The sequence below is a fragment of the Dendropsophus ebraccatus genome, chromosome 2 (genome assembly GCF_027789765.1).
Source record: "Dendropsophus ebraccatus isolate aDenEbr1 chromosome 2, aDenEbr1.pat, whole genome shotgun sequence".
In the NCBI taxonomy this organism is placed as follows: Eukaryota; Metazoa; Chordata; class Amphibia; order Anura; family Hylidae; genus Dendropsophus; species Dendropsophus ebraccatus.
In genome coordinates, this window is record NC_091455.1 from 215,789,747 (window position 1) to 215,815,525 (window position 25,779).

Consider the following 25,779-nt stretch of genomic DNA (forward strand, 5'->3'; position numbering starts at 1 on the left):
TCTTGCACTATCAATGCTTGAATTTTGTCAGAATTTGTTGGTTTTTGTTTGCCCACCCGTCTCTTTATTATTGACCACAAGTTCTTAATGGGAATAAGATCTGGGGAGTTTCCCGTCCATGGACCCAAAATCTCTATGTTTTGTTCCCTGAGCCATTTAGTTATCAGCTTTGCTTTATGGCAAGGTGCTCCATCATGCTGGAAAAGGCATTGTTGGTGGCCAAACTGCTCTTGGAGGGTTGGGAGTTCTCTTGGGGGACATTCTGGTCCCATTCTATATTCATGGCTATGTTTTTAGGCAAGACTGTGAGAGAGCCGATTCCCTTGGCTGAGAAGCAACCCCACACATGAATGGTTTCAGGATGCCGGTTACAGTTGGCATGAGACAAGACTGGTGGTAGCGCTCACCTCGTCTTCTCCCAATAAGCTGTTTTCCAGATGTCCCAAACAATCAGAAACGGGATTCATCAGAGACAATGACTTTCCCCCAGTCCTCAGCAGTCCACTCCCTGGACCTTTCCCCCAGTCCTCAGCAGTCCACTCCCTGGACCTTTCCCCCAGTCCTCAGTAGTCCACTCCCTGGACCTTTCCCCCAGTCCTCAGCAGTCCACTCCCTGGACCTTTCCCCCAGTCCTCAGCAGTCCACTCCCTGGACCCTTTCCCCCAGTCCTCAGCAGTCCACTCCCTGGACCTTTCCCCCAGTCCTCAGCAGTCCACTCCCTGGACCTTTCCCCCAGTCCTCAGCAGTCCACTCCCTGTACCTTTCCCCCAGTCCTCAGTAGTCCCCTCCCTGGACCTTTCCCCCAGTCCTCAGCAGTCCTCTCCCTGGACCTTTTGCAGAATATCAGTCTGTTCCTGATGTTTTTCTGGAGAGAAGTGGCTTCTTTGCTGCCCTCCTTGAGACCAGGCCTTGCTCCCAGAGTCTCCGCAGTCTCACAGTGCACAGTGCAGATGCCCTCACACCTGCCTGCTGCCATTCCTGACCAAGCTCTGCACTGCTGGTAGCCCCATCCCGCAGCTGAAACACTTTTAAGAGACAGTCCTGGCGCTTTCTGGTCTTTCTTGGATGCCCTGGAGCCTTTTTGGCAACAATAGAACCTCTCTCCTTGAAGTTCTTGATGATGCGATAGATTGGTGACTGAGGTGCAATCTTTCTAGCTGCGATACTCTTCCCTGTTCGGCCATTTTTGTGCAGTGCAATGATGACTGCTCGTGTTTCTTTAGAGATAACCATGGTAACAGAAGAGAAACAATGATGCCAAGCACCAGCCTCCTTTTAAAGTGTCCAGTGGTGTCATTCTTACTTGATCATGACAGATTGATCTCCAGCCCTGTCCTCATCAACACCCACACCTGTGTTAATGGAGCGATCACTGAAACAATGTTAGCTGCTCCTGGTAAGGCCGGGCTGCAATGATGTGGAAATGTGTTTTGGGGGGATAAAGTTCATTTTCTAGGCAAATATTGACTTTGCAAGTAATTGCTGTTTAGCTGATCCCTCTGTATAACATTCTGGAGTATATGCACATTGCCATTTTAAAAACTGAAGCAGTAGACTTTGTAAGAATTAATATTTGTATCATTCTCAAAACTTTTGGCCATGACTGTATATTGTGTCTTTTGCTCAGAGCTAGTGGCAAGTTTAGAGCAGTTATCTTCAACCTCCAACTACATCTCCCAGCATGCCCTGACAGTCTGAGGAGTCCAGAGTCAGCAGACTGAACATCTCTGTTCAATAAACTCCTGCCCACCTGAGTGACCAAGGTGCCAATATGTGCCCAATGCTAGTGCCAGGACCGTCTGCTGTACAATGTGTGTCCTATACTTGGCGTCAGGGTGTCTGCTCCCCAATGAGTGCGTAATTCTCATTAGATGCAACACAAAGCACCTGTTACCTGGATGTTTTAGGACCCCGTCAATGCCCCTTTGAGACATACTGTTTAGTGTAGCCAGCCTCTGTCTGTCAGGGAATGATGGGAGATGTAGTTCTGCACCAGACGGAGACCCTATTGAAGAAGCATCCCAGCTTCCTGTCCTGTCCTGTCAGAAACTGAATGAGACGTGAGGTCACAGATCCTGCCCCTCTGACATAATGTATAAGCAGAGATAACTCCACCCTATGCGTGCTATACATTAACCAGCCCTGATACTGCACCCTGATAGGGATGTGTGCTCTCCTCTCTGCTCCCTTTTCCTTATTGTTAATGGGATTGTGCAGCTGGTGATGGCAGTCCATAACCATATATATACTGGCTAGCCTTAAGGAAGCATGCCCATCTATATAATGGCTAGCCTTAAGGAAGCATGCCCATCTATATACTGGCTAGCATTAAGGAAGCATGTCCATCTATATACTGGCTAGCCTTAAGGAAGCATGTCCATCTATATACTGGCTGAGCTAATCATGTTTGGGAGGTAGGCTTTACTGTGGGTCCTGATTTGGACTTAAACAAAGATATATTTAAGCCAACTTATTTTGAGAGGGGGAGTATGCAGTGTCCCACTAAGTTTCCTGCAGGGCCTGTGATTAGGTGTTGTCCATCCAGTGTATTGTTTTATATTACTTTGTAGACTGTATACTGTGTTATAATTTTTGCACTATGTTTTATACTGCTTATGCTGTTGAAATTGCAATGTTCCTGGTAAGGCTCAGAGCTGAAGGGGTTAACATACACATTCAGTTTACTGCAGACTCTCTACTTAACATGGGACATTTGTCCACCCATGATATTTATACATAGGAGGTAATTGGTATATGTGGAGATAGCCCAATACCAACGTGGAACCAATGTAAAGACAGAGCTTCCTTGTGCTGCCATGCAGGCCCCATAGGGTGCCATAGATATAAGGAGGAAGAATATCTCATAGAAATATGGAGATCCAGTAGAGACCTCAATGGTGTAATGTTTAGTATACTGTGACAAGAAAGAAATGGAACTAAGAAGCCGCCAGTATCTGTAATGGAGAACACAAACACTGTGCTAGTAAATCCGCCAGGAGCGGTCACTGTAACGTGATGCCATTGACTCTTGCCCGCGCAGGGGGTGTGATGTGCTAATATTTGCAGCAGATACGCTCAATGTTTGTCAGTGAGTGAATGAGGTAATGTGAAAATAATCCGACTAGTAACGTATTATCAGAGCGGTGCATGAGTCAACATGGATGGTGAGAGCGGTGATGACCTCAACGTGCACTGCGCACGCTCCTGGAGGTTAATGGAGCGGCCCTGTGCCAAGTACCTATTGATTGCTTAGGAGTCATATCTGGTCATGTTCCAGTGAGGCCAGGGCTGGGCCCCCCCCCCAGCCTGATATAACAATATAACGTCACTTCCATATCAGTCACCTGATTGCAACACGCAACTTCTCTAAGAAAAAGAACACTTGAGGAGGTGTGACAATTTGTATACAGTGTTACGTCGGTGTGAGAGTAATTCATCATGGGGTAATAGCATCAGACTGGGCTGACATATTCCAGTTTGTGATGTTTTATAGGAGGATAGCCATGTGATGGGGCCGGTGGCCAGAAGCAGAAATGAAAGCGCTGAGGTCCCTGTATGGTCTTATAAGATGACATGTGGTGTCCCACCATGGGTGTTGCTATTGGTTACACCCTTCGTAAAAGCCTGTACTTTTCAGAGTAAGTGGTAATGTAGTAGTACCAGAGTTTTGCCACAAGATGCCGTTATTATAAGTATGAATACCTAGATTTTGCATGGCTGTAATACTCAAAGGGTTATTGTTTGTGTACCACATGGATCTGCACACCAATGAGAGTTCTTTCTTCTCTTCACCTATCATCTTTCTTTACTTCTGCATATGCACTTCTCACCCACTCACAGCACACCTTACATGCGCTGTAGGAAAGAAGTCACATGGGTAGAGGAAGTGTAGGGTCTTTTGCCTTTGGATTCTATGGAGGAAGGACGCAAGCTAGAACGCTCCCTACAGCAGTCCAGTTGGTCCCTGGCTCCTGCCAGGTCCCCAGTCTAAAGGCCCTATTCCACGGAACGATTTTCGTCCGTATTCGGCCAATATCGGCCGCTACGGCCGATAATCGTCCCGTAGAATACAGTGCAACGATCAGCCGACATCGTTCATGTCGGCTGATCGTTGCAGTCGCTTGTTTTCCAACATGTTGAAAAACAAGCGACTGATATAGCAGCGATCTGCTGCCGTCGCTCCGTTGAATAGGAACATCGGCAGCAGACGCTGCTATATCCTATGGGCTGCCCGGACGATCAGCGATCATCTGGGCAGCTCCCCGCCGCCCCCTCTCGCACTCACCCGCTCTCTGCAGCTGCGTTGAATAGCGGTGGCAGCAAGCAGGGAACGAGGAGCAAACCAGTGCTCAGAGCGTTCGTTTGCTCCTCTGACGACCCGTGGAATAGGCCCTTAAGTTGTGCAGTCTAGACATAGACCAGATGCACATGCAGCTCCACACAGTTTACTCTCAAGTATCGCTATTCAATACTATGCAGTGTTAAGCTTTCACTAGAGAGGACAAGTCAGGGATCATCCTAACTCACGCCGTGGACAAGGAAAGACACAGTGCAGGATAGTATCCATAAGAAAGTAAGAAACTGATCCGGATAGAGCAAAGCTGCTAGAAGCCTATGAACTCTATCTCGCAGCGCGGGTGTAAGCAGAGAACCCTCAGCATTCCGCTCATCTCAGTAACAAGGTCTGGGGCTTGTGTCACCCACTAGGATGGGTCAATCAACACTGGTGGTCAATAGGTGGTACAAAGACTAAAGAGTCAAAACACAGACACAAGTATTCTCTCTTCTCTCAAGTATTCTTCTATTTCTGCCTCTAAAGTTTCGGCAGAGCACAGTACTACTTGGGTTGGGACTCTCTCGACATCCTACTCTCTACTTTTCTGATCCTCTCTTCTACCTCTCAGCACGCAAATCAGCCAGCACGACTGTATCACTCCTTCTAATCTCAGTGCAGATGTGAACTCTACGTCTTGCCTCTGTTCAGTGTTTTACCATGGTTGTCCGCAGTCGCCTAGATCTAAGGCAAATAGACAGGGTCAGCTAGGTGGGACCAGGCTAGGGCTCAGTCTGTGTCCTTCTTCCCGTTCTGTTCCCCACTGTATTCCAGCTACAGTCCTGACATCTATGTTCAGAATGCGGTTTACATTGTAGTCATAGGGGGAAGGAGAGTAATAGTACTTTAAAATAATCCCAAAGAAACAACCAAATTGAAATGCAAAGGAAAAGTTTATTTTTTTTATCCTTCAAAACTTAATAAACTTCATGTCAGTGTTGGAGTGGTAAAAAATAAAATGGAGAGGTAGCAGCAGTAAAACATTCTCTGACTTCTCTGTCTCCCAAATTATCAAGTGATCAAAACTTATTAAATAAGAGGTATATAATACAGTATACAAAATATCAAGGGATTGATTATAAAAAATAATAAAGGGGTCATTTCATGATATAATAAAAAGCTAAAAAGTGCCAGCGTGTATCTAGGTATATCAGCTCGAATATTAGACACAGCCCATGGACAAGCATGGCGCTATTTCAAGTACAAACAGCCCACCCCTTTTTTACTATTTCCAGAAGACCCCTTTAACTTACATTTCTTCATTGAGATAGGTACAGACACTTTAAGGAATAAACACATTCTTTGGCATTTCTCACCATAAATAGAGAAGAGTTCCCCCATCATACAGTGCCACTCTCTCCTATTCCCTATAATAGGGCCTTCCCCAGCACCTTTCTTTCCTCCCGCCATATATTGGATACACATTGAAGATTCTCATACAACATCATTTTACATTTGGTCATTGTTCCATGTAGGAAGGAATAAGGAGAGAGAGAGCTCAGCAGCCTGTATGGTCCGGCTTATGGCACTGTCTATAGTACTGGTCCTGAATGGTTTCATCGGTAAACGCCATTGTACCCCTGATGGGGGTCACAGGGTGGGCTCTGGTCATGTGGGTCCGAGCTGTATTGTGACCAGTGAGTGATACACCCCCTTCATCTGCAGCAGCTGCTGGTGCGTCCCCTGTTCTACAACCTTTCCGTTCTGGATGACGGCGATCTTATCTGCGTTCTGAATGGTGGACAGCCGGTGAGCGATGACGATACATGTGCGGCCTTCCCGGGCCTTGTCCAGAGCTTCTTGTACCACCTGAGGAGAAATGTTAGAAACATTCAGACTGCGATCCCCTATTTTACTTTTGGTACAATCCCGCAAATACATCCATAGCAGAATATCTATGAGGGTCTATGCTGTTCTCTCTTACCTTCTCGCTCTCTGTATCCAGGGCCGATGTGGCCTCATCCAGCAGCAGGATTTTGGGCTGGCGGACCAGGGCTCGGGCTATGGCTATCCTCTGCTTCTGACCCCCGGAGAGCTGCGTCCCTTTGTCCCCTACACGGGTGTTATATTTCTGTAGGACAGAGCTGGTATTTTAGTGACAGATTTATAACCTCTTTATTCTCTGTTCTTTATTATAAGAAACAACATTCTGAACCTTTGTAGATGAATTAATGGTGTTCAGAAGAAGACCTTTACTTTAAAGGGGTATTCTGGGGGTTGAGCATAAATTAATATGTTGCTTGGCCAGTGATAGGCGCATCCTGCACCAAGTGATCGGGGCTGAAATCAGGAGATTGGAGACCGGATGGAGGAAAGTGGTCGCTGCGGGGGGCCATTGGAGTGAACATATGAAATGTAAGTGCGTCATGCCAACCATAAAACAAATTCAAACCCAACCCATAGGAATATTACTTAAGGGGCCAGAGGTAGCAGAATAGATGCAATGAGAAGAGAAAAAGACAAAAAGGAGGAGGTCCTAAATAAGAGGGGGAAAACGGGGAAACAATAAAAAGGGGGGGGGGGGGGGAGAAAAATAAAAAATAGGTTAATTGAAAGCTACAGAGTTGGGCCCACATTCACATTTAAGAAACCTACAGAGTTGGGCCCACATTCACATTTAAGAAACCTACAGAGTTGGGCCCACATTCACATTTAAGAAACCTACAGAGTTGGGCCCACATTCACATTTAAGAAACCTACAGAGTTGGGCCCACATTCACATTTAAGAAACCTACAGAGTTGGGCCCACATTCACATTTAAGAAACCTACAGAGTTGGGCCCACATTCACATTTAAGAAACCTACAGAGTTGGGCCCACATTCACATTTAAGAAACCTACAGAGTTGGGCCCACATTCACATTTAAGAAACTTACATTGAGTAAGTTCCCAGGAAGATTGGTGACCAAGCTCTATCGATGGAGAGATGGAAACTGTGCACAATCAGTAGGGATCACACAGACATCAGGGTGGCCTATGCTCCTCAACAACCAACTGTTCCGACCTTTAGATGGAGCTGAGCTCAGTTTTCCATTCACGAATCAAGGCGACAATCATTTATTTTACATGTCTCGGAATCACCATCCTGGCTGCTACCAAAAGAGAGCATAGGACTCTTCTTAGATTTGGTCAAGAAGCCAATAGGGGATAGCAGTGTGACTTGGGAGAGTTAGTGGCTCTCTGCAGGAGAGGTCTAAAGAATCCATTCCCGGGAGGCCATTATGGAGTCCAAGTTTAAAGGTAAGAAATAAAACTGAAACTTACATCAGGGAGGGATTCTATGAAGCTCTGGATATTGGCCGCCTTGGCCGCTCTTTCAATCTCTTCAAATGGCACCACCCGGCTGTTATCCCCATAGGCGATATTCTCCGCTATACTGCAGTCAAACAGCATGGGCTCCTGGGATACAATGCCCATCTGTGCCCGCAGCCATTGGATGTTCACAGCCTTGACGTCAGAGTTGTCCACACTCTACAAGACAATGATGATGGATGAGGAGTGACTGAAAGTAACAGGGACCTCAGGAGTAGCTGTAGTGTCTCACTACTCGCTGGCAGAGGATCTGCCTTCTAACTTTCAAGAATTTCCTAGAACCTTCTAGTAAAGGGGAAGTAACCAAATGGCCTAACTATCTACACTCTTTAGACCTAAAAAAAAAGTTACTGCAACACTTTACCTTACTAACCCAAATTAGGTAGCTATACATACCCAGCCTTTTCTACTCTTTCAGTGACAAATTGTCTCAAATGGTCTCAATGTTTCTCCAGGTTGTCAGCTGCAGCTGTTTAGAGCAAGAACCAAAAAGCAAACCAGGATCAGGTGTACTACAGACTACATTATCGTGTGTACAGTCTTGTCTTTTCTCAGTTAGGGTCAAGCCAAAAATGAGAAGTTTTTGCCTCTTCAATGCCACTGAATCCAGCCTAAAGCCAAACTCAAGAACTTAAGGAATTTAACACCTCAGGATTGTTCTACAAAACCACCACACCTTACACAGGTTAAGGTCTACAATGCCACTGACCATCCTCTGCCTAGGGTACTGTTATCGCAATTGCTCAAGATCCATGCCCCCACTGTAAGGAAGGTGTTCAGTAAAAGTTCTCCATTATGCTGCAACATCCCAAATCCCGGTGTCCTGGTCTATGTTGCAGATTACAGGCATCTATATACCACCAGTAAGGACAACGATCACAGGGGAGCCAGCCGGGGGTCAAGGGACTTTTGTGCAGACAAAATCTTGCTGGGCTCCGGTAGGATCGCCAACTGCATCACTTTGCCATGAGACAAGTGCACAGCACTACTACTACTACTCAGTAGAGGATAAGACGTCCATTACGTTCCTTACCACTTCTCCTTCATACGGGTCATAGAATCTCTCCAGGAGTTGGACTGTGGTACTCTTCCCGCACCCGCTGCTGCCCACCAGAGCCAGGGTCTCTCCCTTGCCCACACTGATGTCCAGTCCCTGAAGCACCGCCACATCCGGTCGTGTTGGATAATTGAACTGAACTCCTCGGAATCTGACGTTCCCATCACAGTGCGACTGTAGTAAATGGAAAGTGTCTTGCGTCAGTCATTGCATTCATATGATTTACACAGGATAACAAAAAGATGGCGGCAATAGGAATGATCCTAGTTCTACGTACAGGTCTGTCGCCGTCAGTGCTGTAGCTGTCTATAAGAGGCGTCTTCTCCAGCAGATTGAAGATATGAGCTGCTGACATCTTTGCTTTAGCGTAGTCTGGAGCAAAAGAACTGGTCTGACCCAACGCCATGGCGCCAAATACAATGGCTGAAAACACCCTGAAAAGGAAAGATACAGAAATGGATTTCTTCAAGAAATTTGTACCAGATGTTGGTGAGAGCTCAATAACAACCGCCAGACACTCACAAGAATACACTTTCCATAGAAATGTAATTGTTTGCCATTAACCATGCCCCAAATCGGAAACACCCAGCGTAGGCGAAGTACATGATGGCCTGAGAGAGTCCAAAAGTCAGTCCGTGGATGTGCGCCTTCTTGATGGAATTCCTAGACAAAGAGACAGTGGATTATTGGGTGAGATGACGGATCTCTGTGCCGTATCCCGGCAGGTAACCAGCAGCCCAGTGCCGGCACACACAGATCAGGAGGTCTCTTACTGGTAGGGTCCCACCAGCTTCTCATCATACATGGCCTCAAACTTTCTCTCTCGTGTTAGTGAGACCACAGTGCGGATGTTTTCTACAGCGTCGGTGGCGATCTATAATAGAAGAAGCACATAATAATAGAAGACTTCACAACTTGACTGGTGTCTGAAAGTTATACAGATCTGTAATTACTTCTGTGTAGAAATCTCCAGGCTTCCAGTACTTATCAGCTGCTGTATGTCCTGTTCTCCAGTCTGACACAGTGCTCTCTGCTGCCACCTCTGTCTATGTCAGGAACTGTCCAGAACAGGAGAGGTTTTCTATGGGGATTTGCTGCTGCTCTGGACAGTTCCTGACATGGACAGAGGTGGCAGCAGAGAGCACTGTGTCAGACTGGAGAGAATACACCACCTCCTGCAGGATATACAGCAGCTGATGAGTACTGGAAAGCTGGAGATTTTTAAATAGAAGTAATTTAAAAATCAGTGTAATTTTCTGACACCAATTGATCTGAAAACAACAGATATTTTGCATCGTAGTACCTCTTTAAGTAAATGAACCTTAATCTGTGTTGTATATGAAATGTATCTATTATATCTATATATTATGTCGGGATTGTCACTGTGGGGCTCCACCATGCAGTCACTCCCCCATCCTGCAGTCACTCCTCCTCCCTGCAGTCACTCCCCCATCCTGCAGTCACTCCTCCTCCCTGCAGTCACTCCCCCATCCTGCAGTCACTCCTCCTCCCTGCAGTCACTCCCCCATCCTGCAGTCACTCCCCCATCCTGCAGTCACTTCTCCGCCCTGTTTAGTCTGTATACAGTCTGGCTGTATATCTTGCAGCAGACATAACTCACCTTTCCCGCTACTTCCAGTTCCTCTTTGTCCTTCTTGGCATGCCCAGCTATAGCTTTCATTTGCAGCACACCTGAGATTGCAAGGATTGGTACAATGGCGAGGATGAGGAGGGTTAGCTGCCAGCCGTAGATGAAGGATATTATGGTCGCTGTGCCCAAGTTTGCAATGTTCTGAGCCATTATGGCCAGTCTGGATCCTGTTGCCTGCAATAAAAACATCGCTTATCGCTTACATTAAAAAAAACTAACAACTTTTCATGTGATAATCTTCCCGTGTAATAGGGCCCTAAACCTCTGGGGTCTCATGCTCATCCTGGAGGTCTTTAACACCCTCCTCCCCCCCCCCTTCTTTGTCCTTGTTCCAACTTAATGTCCAGAAAAAGTCAAAGATAAGCACCTACCCCCTGAACTTGGGAGGCGTCGGTGGCCAGTCTGGTAGTTAAGGCGCCGGTGCTGTTCTTTTTGTTATCAAACCAGCCGATTTCCTGAAATATAAAAGAAAATAATTCATTTCATATCAAATTCGTATCATATTAGGTGTGTTGCCCCCCTGTAAACTATAGGAATAACTGTCTTAGAAAGCTTTCCCACGCCTCGCATGGTCCTACCTGTCTCAGCATGGCTTTGAAGGTTAGCTGCCTGAGTCTCATGGTCAGGATCTCTCCTGCTTTCCCAAACGTGAATCCCTGTAATAGGAAGAACAGAAAATGATACTGAATGTTACGGGGAAACACTGGCAACCATTGGGTTTGTCAGAATACATAATACAAGCAGTAAGCATATATTTACTAGGGTTTTTATCTTTAACATGATGTGATGTTGCTGAAATAATTACCTGGAGGAAAAATGTTATAAAAGAGACGCCGCCCAGTCCTAGAAATATCAAAGAAAACATGTTGCTTTTCTGTCGCATCTCATCGGCCGGGCCGGCAAATATCTACAAGGAAAGGAACGTGGTTATTAGGCTTTTTGCACATTTACGGTTAATGTAGAATGTAAAGCTTAATATATAATAAAATTCCCAAGCTCCAGAAATAAGGGCTTCTTGGGGGCTACAGCATGAATGTGTGAAAACCTTAAAGCGACTCTGTACCCACAATCTGACCCCCCCCCCCCTTGTACCTTTCGGATAGCTGCTTTTAATCCAAGATCTGTCCTGGGGTTCGTTCGGCAGGTGATGCAGTTATTGTCCTAAAAAACAACTGTTAAACTTTCAGCCCTGTACCAAACGGGAGTATCTGTGCCCTAACTTTGCACCACCCCTCCGTCCCTCCTCCCCACCCTCTCCATCATTAGGAATGCTCCAGGCAGATTGCCTCCTATTCCCCACCTGTGTCAGCATGGCACATGGGCTGGAATCGTTAAGCACCTGTGCAATGTTCAGCATGTTGAAAATGTTCCAGTTGCATTTCTATTGATGAAGAGGGTGGGGAGGTCCTTAAAGATCCAGCCCATGTGCCGGGCTGACACAGGTGGGGAATAGGAGGCAATCTGCCTGGAGCATTTCTAATGATGAGGAGGGCGGGGAGGGGGGATGGAGGGGTGGTTCAAAGTTAGGGCACAGATACTCCCATTTGGCACAGAGCTGCAAGTTTAAAAGTTGTTTTTAGGAAAATAACTGTCGAACGGACCACAGGACAGATCTTGGATTAAAAGCAGCTATCCAAAGGTACAAGTGGTTTTGGGGGGGTCAGATTGTGGGTACAGAGTCCCTTTAAAGGGAATGTACCAGACAAATATTTTCATACAACCTGGTTGGCGCAGCTGTGAAGCTTCTGATAATTCCGTTGATTTTTTAAAACGCCGCCCGGTTCCGAGAACTGCTCTAATTTCTATATATACTAATAAAGTAGTTTGGTGCACTGGAGGTGTACCCAGGGCTATCCTGAAGGCAGACTATGCAGCTGCTATGGGCCTGCACTCTAGGGGGCCCCATGAATCCTAGCTGTCTCTAGTAACAGCTAGATCAGGACAGAACACAGGAAGTGGGGACAGGACTTGGGATAGGTGGGAGAGAGCCTGAGCTGTGCCCAGTCTGCTTGCTGAAAATGATCCACACTGTTCCTCTAATGTAAATCAAGGCTTCCCTGTCATCTCTAACACCCACAAAGTATAAACTGTAGTCAGATAGGTCAACCTGTGGCTATTTACTCACCGCAATAATCTTGGAGAATATAATAGCAAAGGCCGGCTGCGTGGCACCGTTTATGGCGGCAGAAATGATCCCGACAACAAAGTACGGCCATTCCGGTTTGTTGATCTTCATAATTTTGAAGAAGGAAACTGGAGGAATTTTTTCAACCTGAAAATATACATATCCGATGTATTCATTATAGTTCTCAAACATATTTTTATTTAAAGCAAATGTGCCATCAGGTCCATTCGTTTTAATGTGACCCATGTATAGAATGGCACCGGCATGAGTTAGCTGGTGCCGCAGTTCATTTTTTTAACCTGGGTCGGTTCCCTATACGGCGCCGTTCCATCCATGGGAACCGGGCCAGGGCTGAAGCACTGGAGGCGGGCCGCCCCTCTATGACACGGCTCCTTTGATTCTAATGGAGCTGCGTCACAGAGGGGATTTCCTCCCACTGGGGGTGGGCCGGCCTACCTTCAGTGCTTTGGCCCTGGCCCGGTAATCATGGATAGAATGGTGCTGTACACACAGGAACTGGGCCGCGATTCAAAAAATGGACTGTAGCACCGGCTTCCCCGCACCAGTGATGTTCTATACACGGATCACCATCAGATCACCATCAGGTACATTCGCTTTAAGTGAATGGTATCATCCTATAAAATGAGTGGGCGATACGTTTGCTCTTTAGTGCGTTTTATGTCACTGAGGTGTAGTGTACATTTTTATTCACCAGGTGTCACTGTTGTATTTATTGCCTGTAGAAAGATTTGCCCTGTGATTGTTTCTCTTCTTATATGACACAGTAACCAATGGCACGTTAACCTAAATGGCAGATACCAAATCACAGGCAACCTACTAGTTTATGTAACTAAATGGGGAGTAGAGGAAGCATACAATACCCCTGACAACAAAGGCTGTGAGAACATGGAGCCCCAATAACTTTGACAACCTGTTTCCGAACTTTTCAGTCTTTCTTAAAAATATTCTATTTTTTATGGATACAACTAAGTTAAAGACCAATTAGTCTCCACAGTTACAGACTACAAACAAGCCCTATGTAGTCTGATCCCGCTTACATAGTAACTTTCACCCCTACTTCTTACTTACACATCGTGGTTGCATTTAGTAAGAAATATGGAACAGATGAAAAATAGCATCAGTGCATAATATCAGACTTCACATGGCTTCTTTGTAGTCTGTTACTATGGAGACTCGGCTGTAGACACAGAATATTGTTTGCTGGTCTATCCTGGCACTCACTTCCTCATCTTTGTCTTTCTCCCCATAGTCTTCTTCATCCTCGTGTGTACTCTTGAAGCTGGTGTGACGACTTGACCTCCTCCTCACTAGCTTGGAATTGGAGCGCATATCCTTGGTGTTTTCATAGGTAATGTCCTTGATTTCCTGGCTTCCCTTATCTTCTTCTGCAGCTAGCGTCTAATAAGAAGAGCAAATACAAATAGTTAAATGTATCACAATACATTAAAGTCCTCACTGCTGGGACCCCATCCATCTTGGAAGTCTTATATAGGATGTGTCACCTACATGTTCTGTTACTGATTAGAGTCATATACTGAAACTTGTTCTTTTATTACGATCTCTTACTATTTTCTGACTGTAATTTTATTTATTTCCCTTTTTGTACATTGTTATGGGGGCGGCCATCTTGCCTGAGCTGTTTTTAACAGCATTTAGTGACATGCTTTACAGCAAGCCTCATGGACAAAGACGGCAATAGACAGACTCTGTCCCCTTGAGATGAATGTGAGATATTACCGAGTGCGCTCTGTGACCTGTAAAGAGGTCATTCCCCAGGGAGCTGCTATTGTCTCCTCTATCTACTGGTGTCACATCACATGACGCTGTAATGCTGTACAGATCACTTTACTGCAGCCTCCTCTTATCACCACAGACACAACAGGAAGTCTCAGCTTAGTTTTATCCCCAGTGGTGAGAATGAGAACTGCAAGATATCAGGATTATTATTATTATATATTATTATAATATAGATAGAAAAATGGGAAATTAGGAAAAATGTCGCCAAAAATAATCTGTTTAACATAAAACATTATTAATACAATAAGCGTCTGTTCACACTGAGCAAAAGTGGCAGAATTCCAAATGATACCCCTTCCTCAGACTCCGCTCGGAATCACGCCTGCCTCAGTGTGCCGATGCGATTCCCCACGCATCTCCGCTCTCAGATATGACATAATTCATTTTTTAGATCCAATAACCCTTCTCTGTCAGTGTTTTATCCACTTGGCACTAACCTGCATTGTCACCAGCTTGTAGTATATTCCCTCCCGCTTCATGAGGTCTGCATGGGAGCCCTGCTCAGTTATGACGCCTTCAGAGAATCCAGCAATGGTGTCTGCGTTCCGGATCGTGGACAGTCGGTGGGCAATGACAATAGTGGTCCGGCCTTCTCTAGCCTGTAAGATAGTAAAAGTGAAGCAGATGAGTTATAACCCTGAGAATAATGGGAGTTAGGAAAGTCCCTACAATACGGAGAGGCAGAACTACCTTATCCAGAGCGGCCTGGACCACGGCTTCGCTCTCTGTGTCCAGGGCAGACGTGGCTTCATCCAGGAGGAGGATTTTGGGGTTGCGGACCAGGGCCCTGGCGATGGCGATCCTCTGCTTCTGGCCTCCGCTCAGCTGGGTTCCTCTCTCCCCCGTCAGGGTATCAAATCTCTGCGAAGCCATAAATGTGGTAACAAATCATCAGTCATAAATGTGGTCGCACATTTTTATACACATTGCTGCTGGTATATTAGAAACAAAAAGGAGCCTATGCTTACCTCCCTGCGCTCCCCCGGTGTCCAGCAGGTCTCCGGTCTCTCCCATTGATCACAGCCGCCTCCACTTTGAAGACAAACTCCTCCCAGGACAGCCCGCTCAGCCAATCACTGACTGAGACGGGACAGCACTGCGGCCAGTGATTGGCTGAGCGGGCTGTCACTCTCGAGATGAGTTTGTCTCAGATGTGGAGGCAGCCGTGATCAATGGGGGACACCGGGGGAGCACAGACTGATAAGTATTGATGAGCAAACTTACTGAACCGCACTATAACAGCTAAACGCCTGCAATCATTTGAGTTTTACTGCGCTTCATTTCAAGGTTTAGTCCGGACAAACATGAACTTTGTGGCAATGTTTGGTGAACCTGCTGAACAGAACTTTTAAAAATTTCGCTCAGCTCTAGTGTCCATGTAATAGAACTTATAGTAAGAGCTGTATTCAGGAGACAATCCCTTAGAATAGAAAACTCTTAAAGGGGCTGTTCACCAAATTTTCTTCTTCTTTCAAATGAACTGGTGCCAGAAAGTGCAAGAGATTTGTACTTTACTTTAATCTCCAGTCTTCCAGTACTTTTCAGCTGCTTTATGTTCTGCAGGAAGTGGTGTATTCTTCCACTTTGGGAATACAGGAGAGGTTTTCTATGGGGATTTGCTGCTGCTCTGGACAGTTCCTGACATGGACAGAGGTGGCAGCAGAGAGCACTGTGTCAGACTGGAGAAAACACACCACTCCCTGCAGGACATACAGCAGCTGATAAGTACTAGAAGACTGGAGATTTTTTAATAGAAGTAAATTACAAATCTCTGGGATCAGTTTTGAAAAAGTTTTTAAACAACCCTTCAATAAAAGACTAATGACAGCACCATCCATAGGAATCACATGACTAGGATCTCACATCTGGCAGCTTCATGATGAAGTTATAGGCATTGGCTTCCTTAGTGGCTTGTACAATCTCCTCCATGGTGACATCTTCCCGGCCATAGCGGATATTCTCAGCTATAGTGGTATCAAACAGGACGGGCTCCTGGCTCACCACCCCGATCATCTCTCTTAAGTATCTGGTATTCAGATTACGAATATCCTGTCCGTCAATGGTGATCTATAAGGAGAAGACGTGGAAGAAGTCATCATCCATCCAGGACTATGAGGAGGGTGGCAGGATAGGTCACTATATATATATATATCGCTCTTACCAGGCCTTCCTCCGGGTCGTAGAATCTCTGAATGAGCTGGACCGTTGTACTTTTACCACAACCGCTGCTCCCGACAAGGGCCACCGTCTGACCGCTGGGAACAGTCAGGTTCAAACCTTTCAAAACCTTCAATAGAAGATAGAACTCATGTCACAGTGTACATAGATAATACATGGGAAGCATTGAAGCGCACAGTCTATGTCTTCACCAAATGTACTTAACGGGGTTATGCAGGAGTAGAAAACCATAGCTGCTTTCTTCCAGAAACAGCGCCACCCACATTCACTATGACTGAATTGAGCTTAAAGCGACTCTGTACCCACAATCTGACCCCCCCCAAACCACTTGTACCTTCGGATAGCTGCTTTTAATCCAAGATCTGTCCTGCGGTCCGTTCGGCAGGTGATGCAGTTATTGTCCTAAAAAACTACTTTTAAACTTGCAGCCCCGTGTCAAATGGGAGTATCTGTGCACTAACTTTGCACCACCCCTCCGTCCCTTCTCCCCGACCTCTTAATCATTAGGAATGCCACAGGAACATTTTCTCCATGCTGAACATTTGCACAGCTGCTTAAGGATCCAGCCCATGTGCCGTGCTCACACAGGTGGGGAATAGGAGGCAATCTGCCTGGAGCAACCCTAATGATGAGGAGGGCGGGAAGGAGGGACGGAGGGGTGGTGCAAAGTTAGGGCACACATACTCCAGTTGGGCACGGGGCTGAGAGTTTAAAAGTTGTTTTTTTAGGACAATAACTGCATCACCTGCCGAACAGACCGCAGGACAGATCTTGGATTAAAAGCAGCTATCCGAAGGTACAAGTGATTTGGGGGGTCAGATTGTTGGTACAGAGTCGCTTTAAAGGGGTACTCCGGTTAAATTCTTTTTCTTTCAAATCAACTGGTGTCAGAAAGTTATATAGATTTGTCTAAAAATCTCCAGTCTTCCAGTACTTATCAGCTGCTGTATGTCCTGGTGTATTCTTTCCAGTGTGGCACAGTGCTCTCTGCTGCCTCCTCTGTCCATGTGAGGAACTGTCCAGAGCAGCAGCAAATCCCTTATAGAAAACCTCTCCTGCTCTGGACAGTTCCTGACATGGACAGAGGTGGCAGCAGAGAGCACTGTGTCACACTGGAGAGAAAACACCAGCAGCTCATAAGTACTGGAAGACTGGAGATTTTTAAATAAAAGTAAATCAAAAATTTATATAAATTTTCTAAAACCCCTTTAAAAACCCCACAACTAAACTGAGGACAAGAAAGGTAGCAGCCATGTTTTTTTTACTCCTGGATAATCCCTTCAAGTACATAGACTTTGGTGAAGCTGTAGAATGTTTGTTTTAATTAACGTTAATTTAAGCTTAAAGGGGAACTCCAGTGAAAATAGCATTATTCCGATAAGATGAATTATTTACCTGGACGTCGGGCCTGGAGGGGTAGGTGAACTTCACGTTCCTGAATTCTATGTCCCCCTTAATCTTGTCCGGTTTATACCCGGTGGTGGAGTAGCTGTCTATTTTTGGCTCCTGTAGGAAATTTAATTTACAGTTTGTTAGAAAAGAATTTACCATTTTATACAGCCTCTTAAAGGAGAAGTCCAGCAAAAAAATTTATTAAAGTATTTTATTGCCCCCCAAAAAACTTATTACGGAAAATGCTTATAAAGTGCTTTTTTCCCTGCACCTACTACTGCATCAAGGCTTCACTTCCTGGATAACATGGTGATGTCACTTCCTGGATAACATGGTGATGTCACTTCCTGGATAACGTGGTGAGGTCACTTCCTGGATAACACAGTGATGTCACTTCCTGGATAACAGGGTGATGTCACTTCCTGGGTAACATGGTAATGTACTTCCTGGATAACAGGGTGATGTCACTTCCTGGATAACAGGGTGATGTCACTTCCTGGATAACATGGTGATGTCACTTCCTGGATAACATGGTGATGTCACTTCCTGGATAACGTGGTGAGGTCACTTCCTGGATAACACAGTGATGTCACTTCCTGGATAACAGGGTGATGTCACTTCCTGGGTAACATGGTAATGTACTTCCTGGATAACAGGGTGATGTCACTTCCTGGATAACAGGGTGATGTCACTTCCTGGATAACAGGGTTATGTCACTTCCTGGGTAACATGGTGATGACACTTCCTAGATAACATGGTGATGTCACTTCCTAGATAACATGGTGATGTCATGACCCGACTCCCAGAGCTGTGCGGGCTTTGGCTGCTGGAGAGGATGATGGCAGAGGGATGCTCAGTGCTCAGTATAGGAAGTGACATCACCATGTAATCTAGGAAGTGACATCACCATGTAATCTAGGAAGTGACATCACCATGTTATCCAGGAAGTGACATCACCATGTTATCCAGGAAGTGACATCACCATGTTATCCAGGAAGTGACATCACCATGTTATCCAGGAAGTGACATCACCATGTTATCCAGGAAGTGAAACCTTCATGCAGTGCAGGGAAAAAAAGCGCTTTATAAGCATTTCCGGTAATAAGTGTGTATTGGGGATTTGTATAACTTTTGAGGGGGAATATAATGCTTAGATAAAATTTTTCTCCGGACTTCTCCTTTAACTCATGAAACCAAGAGTGCTGATGTGAGAAGAGGCAGAACAGCCGGCAGAGTTACCAGGGCTGGATCTATCTATCGCCAGTGTAGGCCTGTGTATCTAATGCATGATCGCTTACTACAGGGACTCCAGTGTAATGGCGGACTTCTTGCTCCTGTACTGGTGCTGGCGCTGCTGCTGACATCTGTGTCTTTGTTAGAGTGCAGACACGGCTGACAGGAGACGCACGGAGCCATCATCTCTCTGATCTGTGTCTTTTACTTCTAGACTGCAGGATGCATTAGCCCTGCGATATAGGAGTGATCTGGAGCAGCTAGTAGTGTCCGCCTGACAGGCTGCTCCATGAGATCAGCGAGCAGCCCGCACCAGGCACCCGGCAGGGAACAGCACAGTAGCATGGGGAGTGACTGGAGAGGTGAGTAGTGTGTTTGTTTTTTTACTTCATTATGTAATGAGATTGGGGGGAAGCACAGAAGGGGGCTTATCATTAATGGGGGTCACAGGGAAGGCAGATCATCACTACTGGGGACACAAGTGAGGGATCATCACTACTGGGGACACAGGTGAGGGATCATCACTACTGGGGACACAGGTGAGGGATCATCACTACTGGGGACACAGGTGAGGGACCATTACTACTGGGGACACAGGTGAGGGACCATTACTACTGGGGACACAGGTGAGGGACCATTACTACTGGGGACACAGGTGAGGGATCAGCACTACTGGGGACACAGGTGAGGGATCATCACTACTGGGGACACAGGTGAGGGATCATCACTACTGGGGACACAGGTGAGGGATCATCACTACTGGGGACACAGGTGAGGGATCATTACTACTGGGGACACAGGTGAGGGATCATCACTACTGGGGACACAGGTGAGGGACCATTACTACTGGGGACACAGGTGAGGGATCATCACTACTGGGGACACAGGTGAGGGACCATTACTACTGGGGACACAGGTGAGGGATCATCACTACTGGGGGCCACAGGTGAGGGATCATTACTACTGGGGACACAGGTGAGGGATCATCACTACTGGGGACACAGGTGAGGGACCATTACTACTGGGGACACAGGTGAGGGACCATTACTACTGGGGACACAGGTGAGGGATCATCACTACTGAGGGTCACAGGTGAGGGATCATTACTACTGGGGACACAGGTGAGGGATCATCACTACTGGGGGCCACAGGTGAGGGATCATCACTACTGGGGACACAGGTGAGGGATCATCACTACTGGGGGCCACAGGTGAGGGATCATCACTACTGGGGACACAGGTGAGGGACCATTACTACTGGGGACACAGGTGAGGGATCATCACTACTGAGGGTCACAGGTGAGGGATCATTACTACTGGGGACACAGGTGAGGGATCATCACTACTGGGGGCCACAGGTGAGGGATCATCACTACTGGGGACACAGGTGAGGGATCATCACTACTGGGGGGCACAGGAGGGGGTCATCACTACTGGGGCGCATAGGAGGGGCAGATAATCACTACTGGGGCGCATAGGAGGGGCAGATAATCACTACTGGGGGTGCACAGAAGAGGGATTACTACTACTTGGGGTATAGGAGAGGAGAGTATTGCTATTTCTGGGCACAGAAGGGGGGATTATTGCTATCTATTTGGAGGCAGAGATAGGAAAGATCTCTACTTGGTACAGTAGGGGGATTATAACTACATGGTACAGGAGGCGGTTTATTACTATTTGGGGGCACGGGAAAGGAGATTATTACGATTTATGGGCACAGAAGGGATTATTGCTACTTGGGGACACAGGATGGGGGAAAATCATTACTTGGAAGCACAAGATGGGGGATTATTGATCATCCTGGGCACAGGAGGGGGATAATTGCTACTTGGGGCACTGGAGGCTTAGTTATCACTTCTTGGGGCAAAGGAGAGGGAGCATTGCAATTTCTGGCCACAGAAGCGGGATTATTGCTATTTAGGGACACAGGAGGGGGGATTATCATTAATACTTAGGGACAGAGGAGGAGGGATTATTGCTATGTTCAGGCACAGGAGTGGGAATTATTGCTATTTGCAGGTGCAGGATAATGAATTATTGCTATTTTCAGGCACAGGAGGGGGAATTATTGCTATTTTCAGGCACAGGAGGGGGAATTATTGCTATTTTCAGGCATAGGATGGGGAATTATTGCTATTTTCAGGCACAGGAGTGGGAATTATTGCTATTTGCAGGCACAGGATAATGAATTATTGCTATTTTCAGGCACAGGAGGGGGAATTATTGCTATTTTCAGGCACAGGAGGGAGAATTATTGCTATTTTCAGGCACATAAGGGGGATTATTGCTATTATCAGGCACAGGAGGGGGAATTATTGCTATTTTCAGGCATAGGATGGGGAATTATTGCTATTGTCAGGCACAGGAGTGGGAATTATTGCTATTTGCAGGCACAGGATAATGAATTATTGCTATTTTCAGGCACAGGAGGGGGAATTATTGCTATTTTCAGGCACATAAGGGGGATTATTGCTATTATCAGGCACAGGAGGGGAAATTATTGCTATTTTCAGGCACAGGAGGGGGAATTATTGCTATTTTCAGGCACAGGAGGGGGAATTATTACTATTTGCAGGCACAGGAGGGGGAATTATTGCTATTTTCAGGCACATAAGGGGGATTATTGCTATTATCAGGCACAGGAGGGGAAATTATTGCTATTTTCAGGCACAGGAGGGGGAATTATTGCTATTTTCAGGCACAGGAGGGGGAATTATTGCTATTTGCAGGCACAGGAGGGGGGAATATTGCTATTTTCAGGCACAGGAGGGGGAATTATTGTTACTTGGGTGCAAAGACAGAGACATTATATTAGTTTGGAGGCACAGAAGGGATCTTATTAAGTGCCAGGGCAAAAAATGAGTTATTCACAGCATGGAGGAACATAAGGGGTTAATTACTGTGTGGGTCTTTAATAGGGGTCACTTAACCCCTTTCCTTGGTGGGCACAGTGCACTCAGCACAGCAGATGGAGGACAGGAGGGCGCTTTTCTCTGCAGTGCTAGAGGCTGCCACAGGTGGTTGCGAACTGCCGGCGGGTCCGTAACTCCCCCCTCCCCTCTCCTGGGGGCATCAGTACTCAGTGCCTAGGGCAGCATGAACTCAAAATACAGGCCTGCACACATGGTCAAACAATCTTATTCTAAAACCCTTACATTGTCTATAATGGTGAATACCGCATACGCCGCTCCTCTGGCGTTGGAAAAGGCTTCTATGTTGGGAGATGTTTGTCCAACCGCAAAAGCTCCGATGATGACGGCAAAGAAAACCTAAGAGAGTCATAAAGAGAAGCGTCTCAGTAGCCGATCCTGACACTATAGAAACAACCAGGGTGAACTGATCACAGGGTGTCCTGCTGGAAAATGACCCAAGTTCGGTGTAGCCTGTGTGTAGGTGCTGGTGCAATGATCACTGAGTCCCAGTGGAATAAATAAGCTGATCTTTGCTGACAAGTCTTTGACAATACAAGATAGTGGGGCAGCAAGTGACTTCTGAGATACAGACTTGATGATGCAGAGGTAGAATCGGGAGCGTAACTACCACTATAGCAGCCATAGCAGTTCCTATGGGGCCCACCACATCAGGGGGGCCCAATTGCTGCTCGTACAATAAACTGGGCCCCCTGAACTGTCATAATTTTCAACACCAGGTGGAAAGCTTAGGGTCAGTCGAGAAGGAGAAGGGCCCAATTAAACGTTTGCTATTGGGCCCAGCCATTTCAAGTTATGCCCTGGGTAGAATAGGAGAGTTCTGGTCAGTTAAGTGCGGAGTAGAGGAAATCAGAAGAATGGAGAGGAGTTTGTCGGGAGAGCCCCAACCCAGTTTAGTAATGGGCTCTGTCGGAACTTGTGAGAAGAAATACTTGGAAGATACTTGAAAAAAGAAGAATACTAGTGCCCATACTAGTGTCCGTGTTTCGACCTGGATGTCGCTATTACCACCTTCTGCCCTGCAGTGTCGGGTTACCCATCCTACAAGGGGGACACAAGCCCCAGTCTTGGTTACCTGAGTACGTAGGCCTTGGATACAGCTGCTTTGCTCTATCCCGGTTAGTTCCTCTGTCTAGGATACCGCCCTGCTATTTTAAGATAGGTTCTTGGTGTGGGCTGGGGTGATCTCTGACTTGTCCTCTTTAGCTGCTTAGCACTGCATATTGTCTATAGTGATAGCTTTTAAAAGTAAAGTCTCTGCGTTCTCCATACGTGTGTCCACTACCACAGCTGGTCTGTCCCGGACAGGGAACCTGGCAGAGTCAGGCTCTGGCTAAGGTCAGCAGGGTTGCCTGATCTGTGTGTGTTCTACTCCTCAGAGAATCAGAGGGAAACTAAACTAAGTGGTGCTACACTTCCTCTACCCATGTGACGATTTCCTACAGGGTGTGTAAAAGTCCCTGTGAGTGGTGGAGAAGAAAGTGGGTAAAGAATAGAGGATAGAGATAGGTAGAAAAAGAACAGCATCTCTCATTGGTGCACAGAAGCGCATAATAAGACAGTAACCCTATAGTGACAATAGCTGTGCAACATATTCAAGACTTAACATAGTGACATCTAGTGGCAAAACTTATATACACCTTCATTGCCACTTCATTCTAGAGTACAAGGCTTTTGCTACAGGTGTTCAGACTAGAAACACCTGTGGTGGGACACCACGCTGGAGGACTGGAGATTCTTTAATAGAAATCTCTGCCACCAGTTGATGTGAAAGAAAAAAAATGGGTGAACAACCCCTTTAATATTATGTAAAAAAATTTAAAGCGTTGTTTGCAGGAAACGAATAATAGTCATTTTTACTTACGGTCAGCACGCTGCCAATGGAATAGCCTTCTTCTATAATCAGAGTAGTCCCGTACCAGAACGCCAACGCATAGGAAGCATATATCATCAAGAATGCAAATCCAATGGATATGTTGGCTGTGATGGCCTTCCTGATGCCGATCTTTTTAGCTTCTTCTAAATTTTTTTCATACCTGTAATAGGTTACACAAGGGGTGATGTACTACCGATTCCCGTCCGACCCCAGCCTAGAACCACAGAACAAGAAAGCCCCCAGCCTAGAATCATAGAACAAGAAAGCCCCCAGCCTAGAACCACAGAACAAGAAAGCCCCAGCCTAGAATCATAGAACAAGAAAGGCCCCAGCCTAGACCCACAGAACAAGAAAGCCCCAGCCTAGAATCATAGAACAAGAAAGGCCCCAGCCTAGAACCACAGAACAAGAAAGCCCCCAGCCTAGAACCACAGAACAAGAAAGCCCCAGCCTAGAATCATAGAACAAGAAAGGCCCCAGCCTAGAACCACAGAACAAGAAAGCCCCCAGCCTAGAACCACAGAACAAGAAAGCCCCCAGCCTAGACCCACAGAACAAGAAAGCCCCCAGCCTAGACCCACAGAACAAGAAAGCCCCAGCCTAGAATCATAGAACAAGAAAGCCCCCAGCCTAGAATCATAGAACAAGAAAGCCCCCAGCCTAGAACCACAGAACAAGAAAGCCCCCAGCCTAGAACCACAGAACAAGAAAGCCCCCAGCCTAGACCCACAGAACAAGAAAGCCCCAGCCTAGAATCATAGAACAAGAAAGCCCCCAGCCTAGAATCATAGAACAAGAAAGCCCCCAGCCTAGAACCACAGAACAAGAAAGCCCCCAGCCTAGACCCACAGAACAAGAAAGCCCCCAGCCTAGAACCATAGAACAAGAAAGCCCCCAGCCTAGAATCATAGAACAAGAAAGCCCCCAGCCTAGACCCATAGGACAAGAAAGCCCCCTGACCTCTTTATCTCCTTATCCTGTCCCCCAAAGGCTATAACTGTCCGGATGGCGGCAAGGACCTCCTCGGCCACGGCTCCGGCTTTGGCATACGCCGTCAGCTCCTTGTTGGTAAATGCCGACAATATCTGTGAATAATAGTGATATTTACACACAAGGCTCCATGGTTTTATGGGATGAAGAAGTAATAGGAGATTAAACTTTCCTACCTTTGCCCAAATGGCTGCAGAAAGTGCCATAACCGGACTGATGGCCAGGATAACCAGGGTCAGCTTCCAGCCCTTAATAAGGCCGATCACAAAGCCAGCCACAAAGGTAGTCAGTGACTGGAGCAGCATGGCTATCTTATCTCCAATACCTTCGTTGATCTTTTGGACGTCACTGACATAAAAGAAAGAGAAAAAGGTTATAATGAGGGATAAGATACCTTGTATAACACCAACAACACCGTGCGAAGCCGACCCAAGGCCAATGGAGCAATGGAGCCTCCAGACTAGGCAGGTCCCATCCCTGATGCCGAACTGTTCTGGTTCAGCAACATTCTCAAAACGCTCAGCATGTGACTCCGAGCGTCTGGAGAAGTTGGATGCCACCCTAGGGCTGCCAGGAATCAGGGATATGGCCTATGGCTGTATACATATTTTCCAGGACTACCCGGAACAGTTCGGAAAGTCCACTCAATGAAGAACTAATAGAAGAAAAGATAGTGGGTCTTGCCGCCCCTAAACCAAGTCCCTAATAGTGAGGTGTGTGCGGCCCGGTATAACTAGGGCACATGCTGATCTTTATTATAGAGACGTCTCAGTTCTATATGAACCCGTCTATAGAATACCACAATGTATGTATGCAACTGGCCCAGATACACACCTTCATTCTATAACTGATTCTCTAACTTGTTTGACGAATGAACTTCAGAAAG

At 46.4% G+C, this 25,779-nt stretch overlaps 1 protein-coding gene across 3 annotated transcripts in view; it reads right to left on the bottom strand.

The window, feature by feature from the left end:
* Positions 1–5,207: 5,207 nt before the first annotated feature.
* The window catches only part of LOC138784045 (ATP-dependent translocase ABCB1-like), a 40,932-nt gene continuing 20,360 nt past the window's right edge, over positions 5,208–25,779 (bottom strand). For all 3 annotated transcript variants that reach the window (XM_069959490.1, XM_069959491.1, XM_069959492.1), the window contains 22 exons: positions 25,070–25,241; positions 24,864–24,988; positions 23,892–24,063; positions 22,253–22,366; positions 17,869–17,979; positions 16,457–16,582; positions 16,159–16,362; positions 14,986–15,156; positions 14,733–14,894; positions 13,720–13,896; positions 12,478–12,624; positions 11,158–11,259; positions 10,931–11,008; positions 10,724–10,807; positions 10,323–10,526; positions 9,475–9,575; positions 9,224–9,364; positions 8,979–9,135; positions 8,678–8,875; positions 7,597–7,803; positions 6,258–6,404; positions 5,208–6,142 (listed from right to left, as the gene is read on the bottom strand). In XM_069959490.1, coding sequence (XP_069815591.1) covers positions 5,942–6,142; positions 6,258–6,404; positions 7,597–7,803; positions 8,678–8,875; positions 8,979–9,135; positions 9,224–9,364; positions 9,475–9,575; positions 10,323–10,526; positions 10,724–10,807; positions 10,931–11,008; positions 11,158–11,259; positions 12,478–12,624; positions 13,720–13,896; positions 14,733–14,894; positions 14,986–15,156; positions 16,159–16,362; positions 16,457–16,582; positions 17,869–17,979; positions 22,253–22,366; positions 23,892–24,063; positions 24,864–24,988; positions 25,070–25,241 — 3,301 coding nt within the window. In that variant the 3' untranslated portion in view covers positions 5,208–5,941. The remainder of the gene's footprint in view (positions 6,143–6,257; positions 6,405–7,596; positions 7,804–8,677; positions 8,876–8,978; positions 9,136–9,223; positions 9,365–9,474; positions 9,576–10,322; positions 10,527–10,723; positions 10,808–10,930; positions 11,009–11,157; positions 11,260–12,477; positions 12,625–13,719; positions 13,897–14,732; positions 14,895–14,985; positions 15,157–16,158; positions 16,363–16,456; positions 16,583–17,868; positions 17,980–22,252; positions 22,367–23,891; positions 24,064–24,863; positions 24,989–25,069; positions 25,242–25,779) is intronic.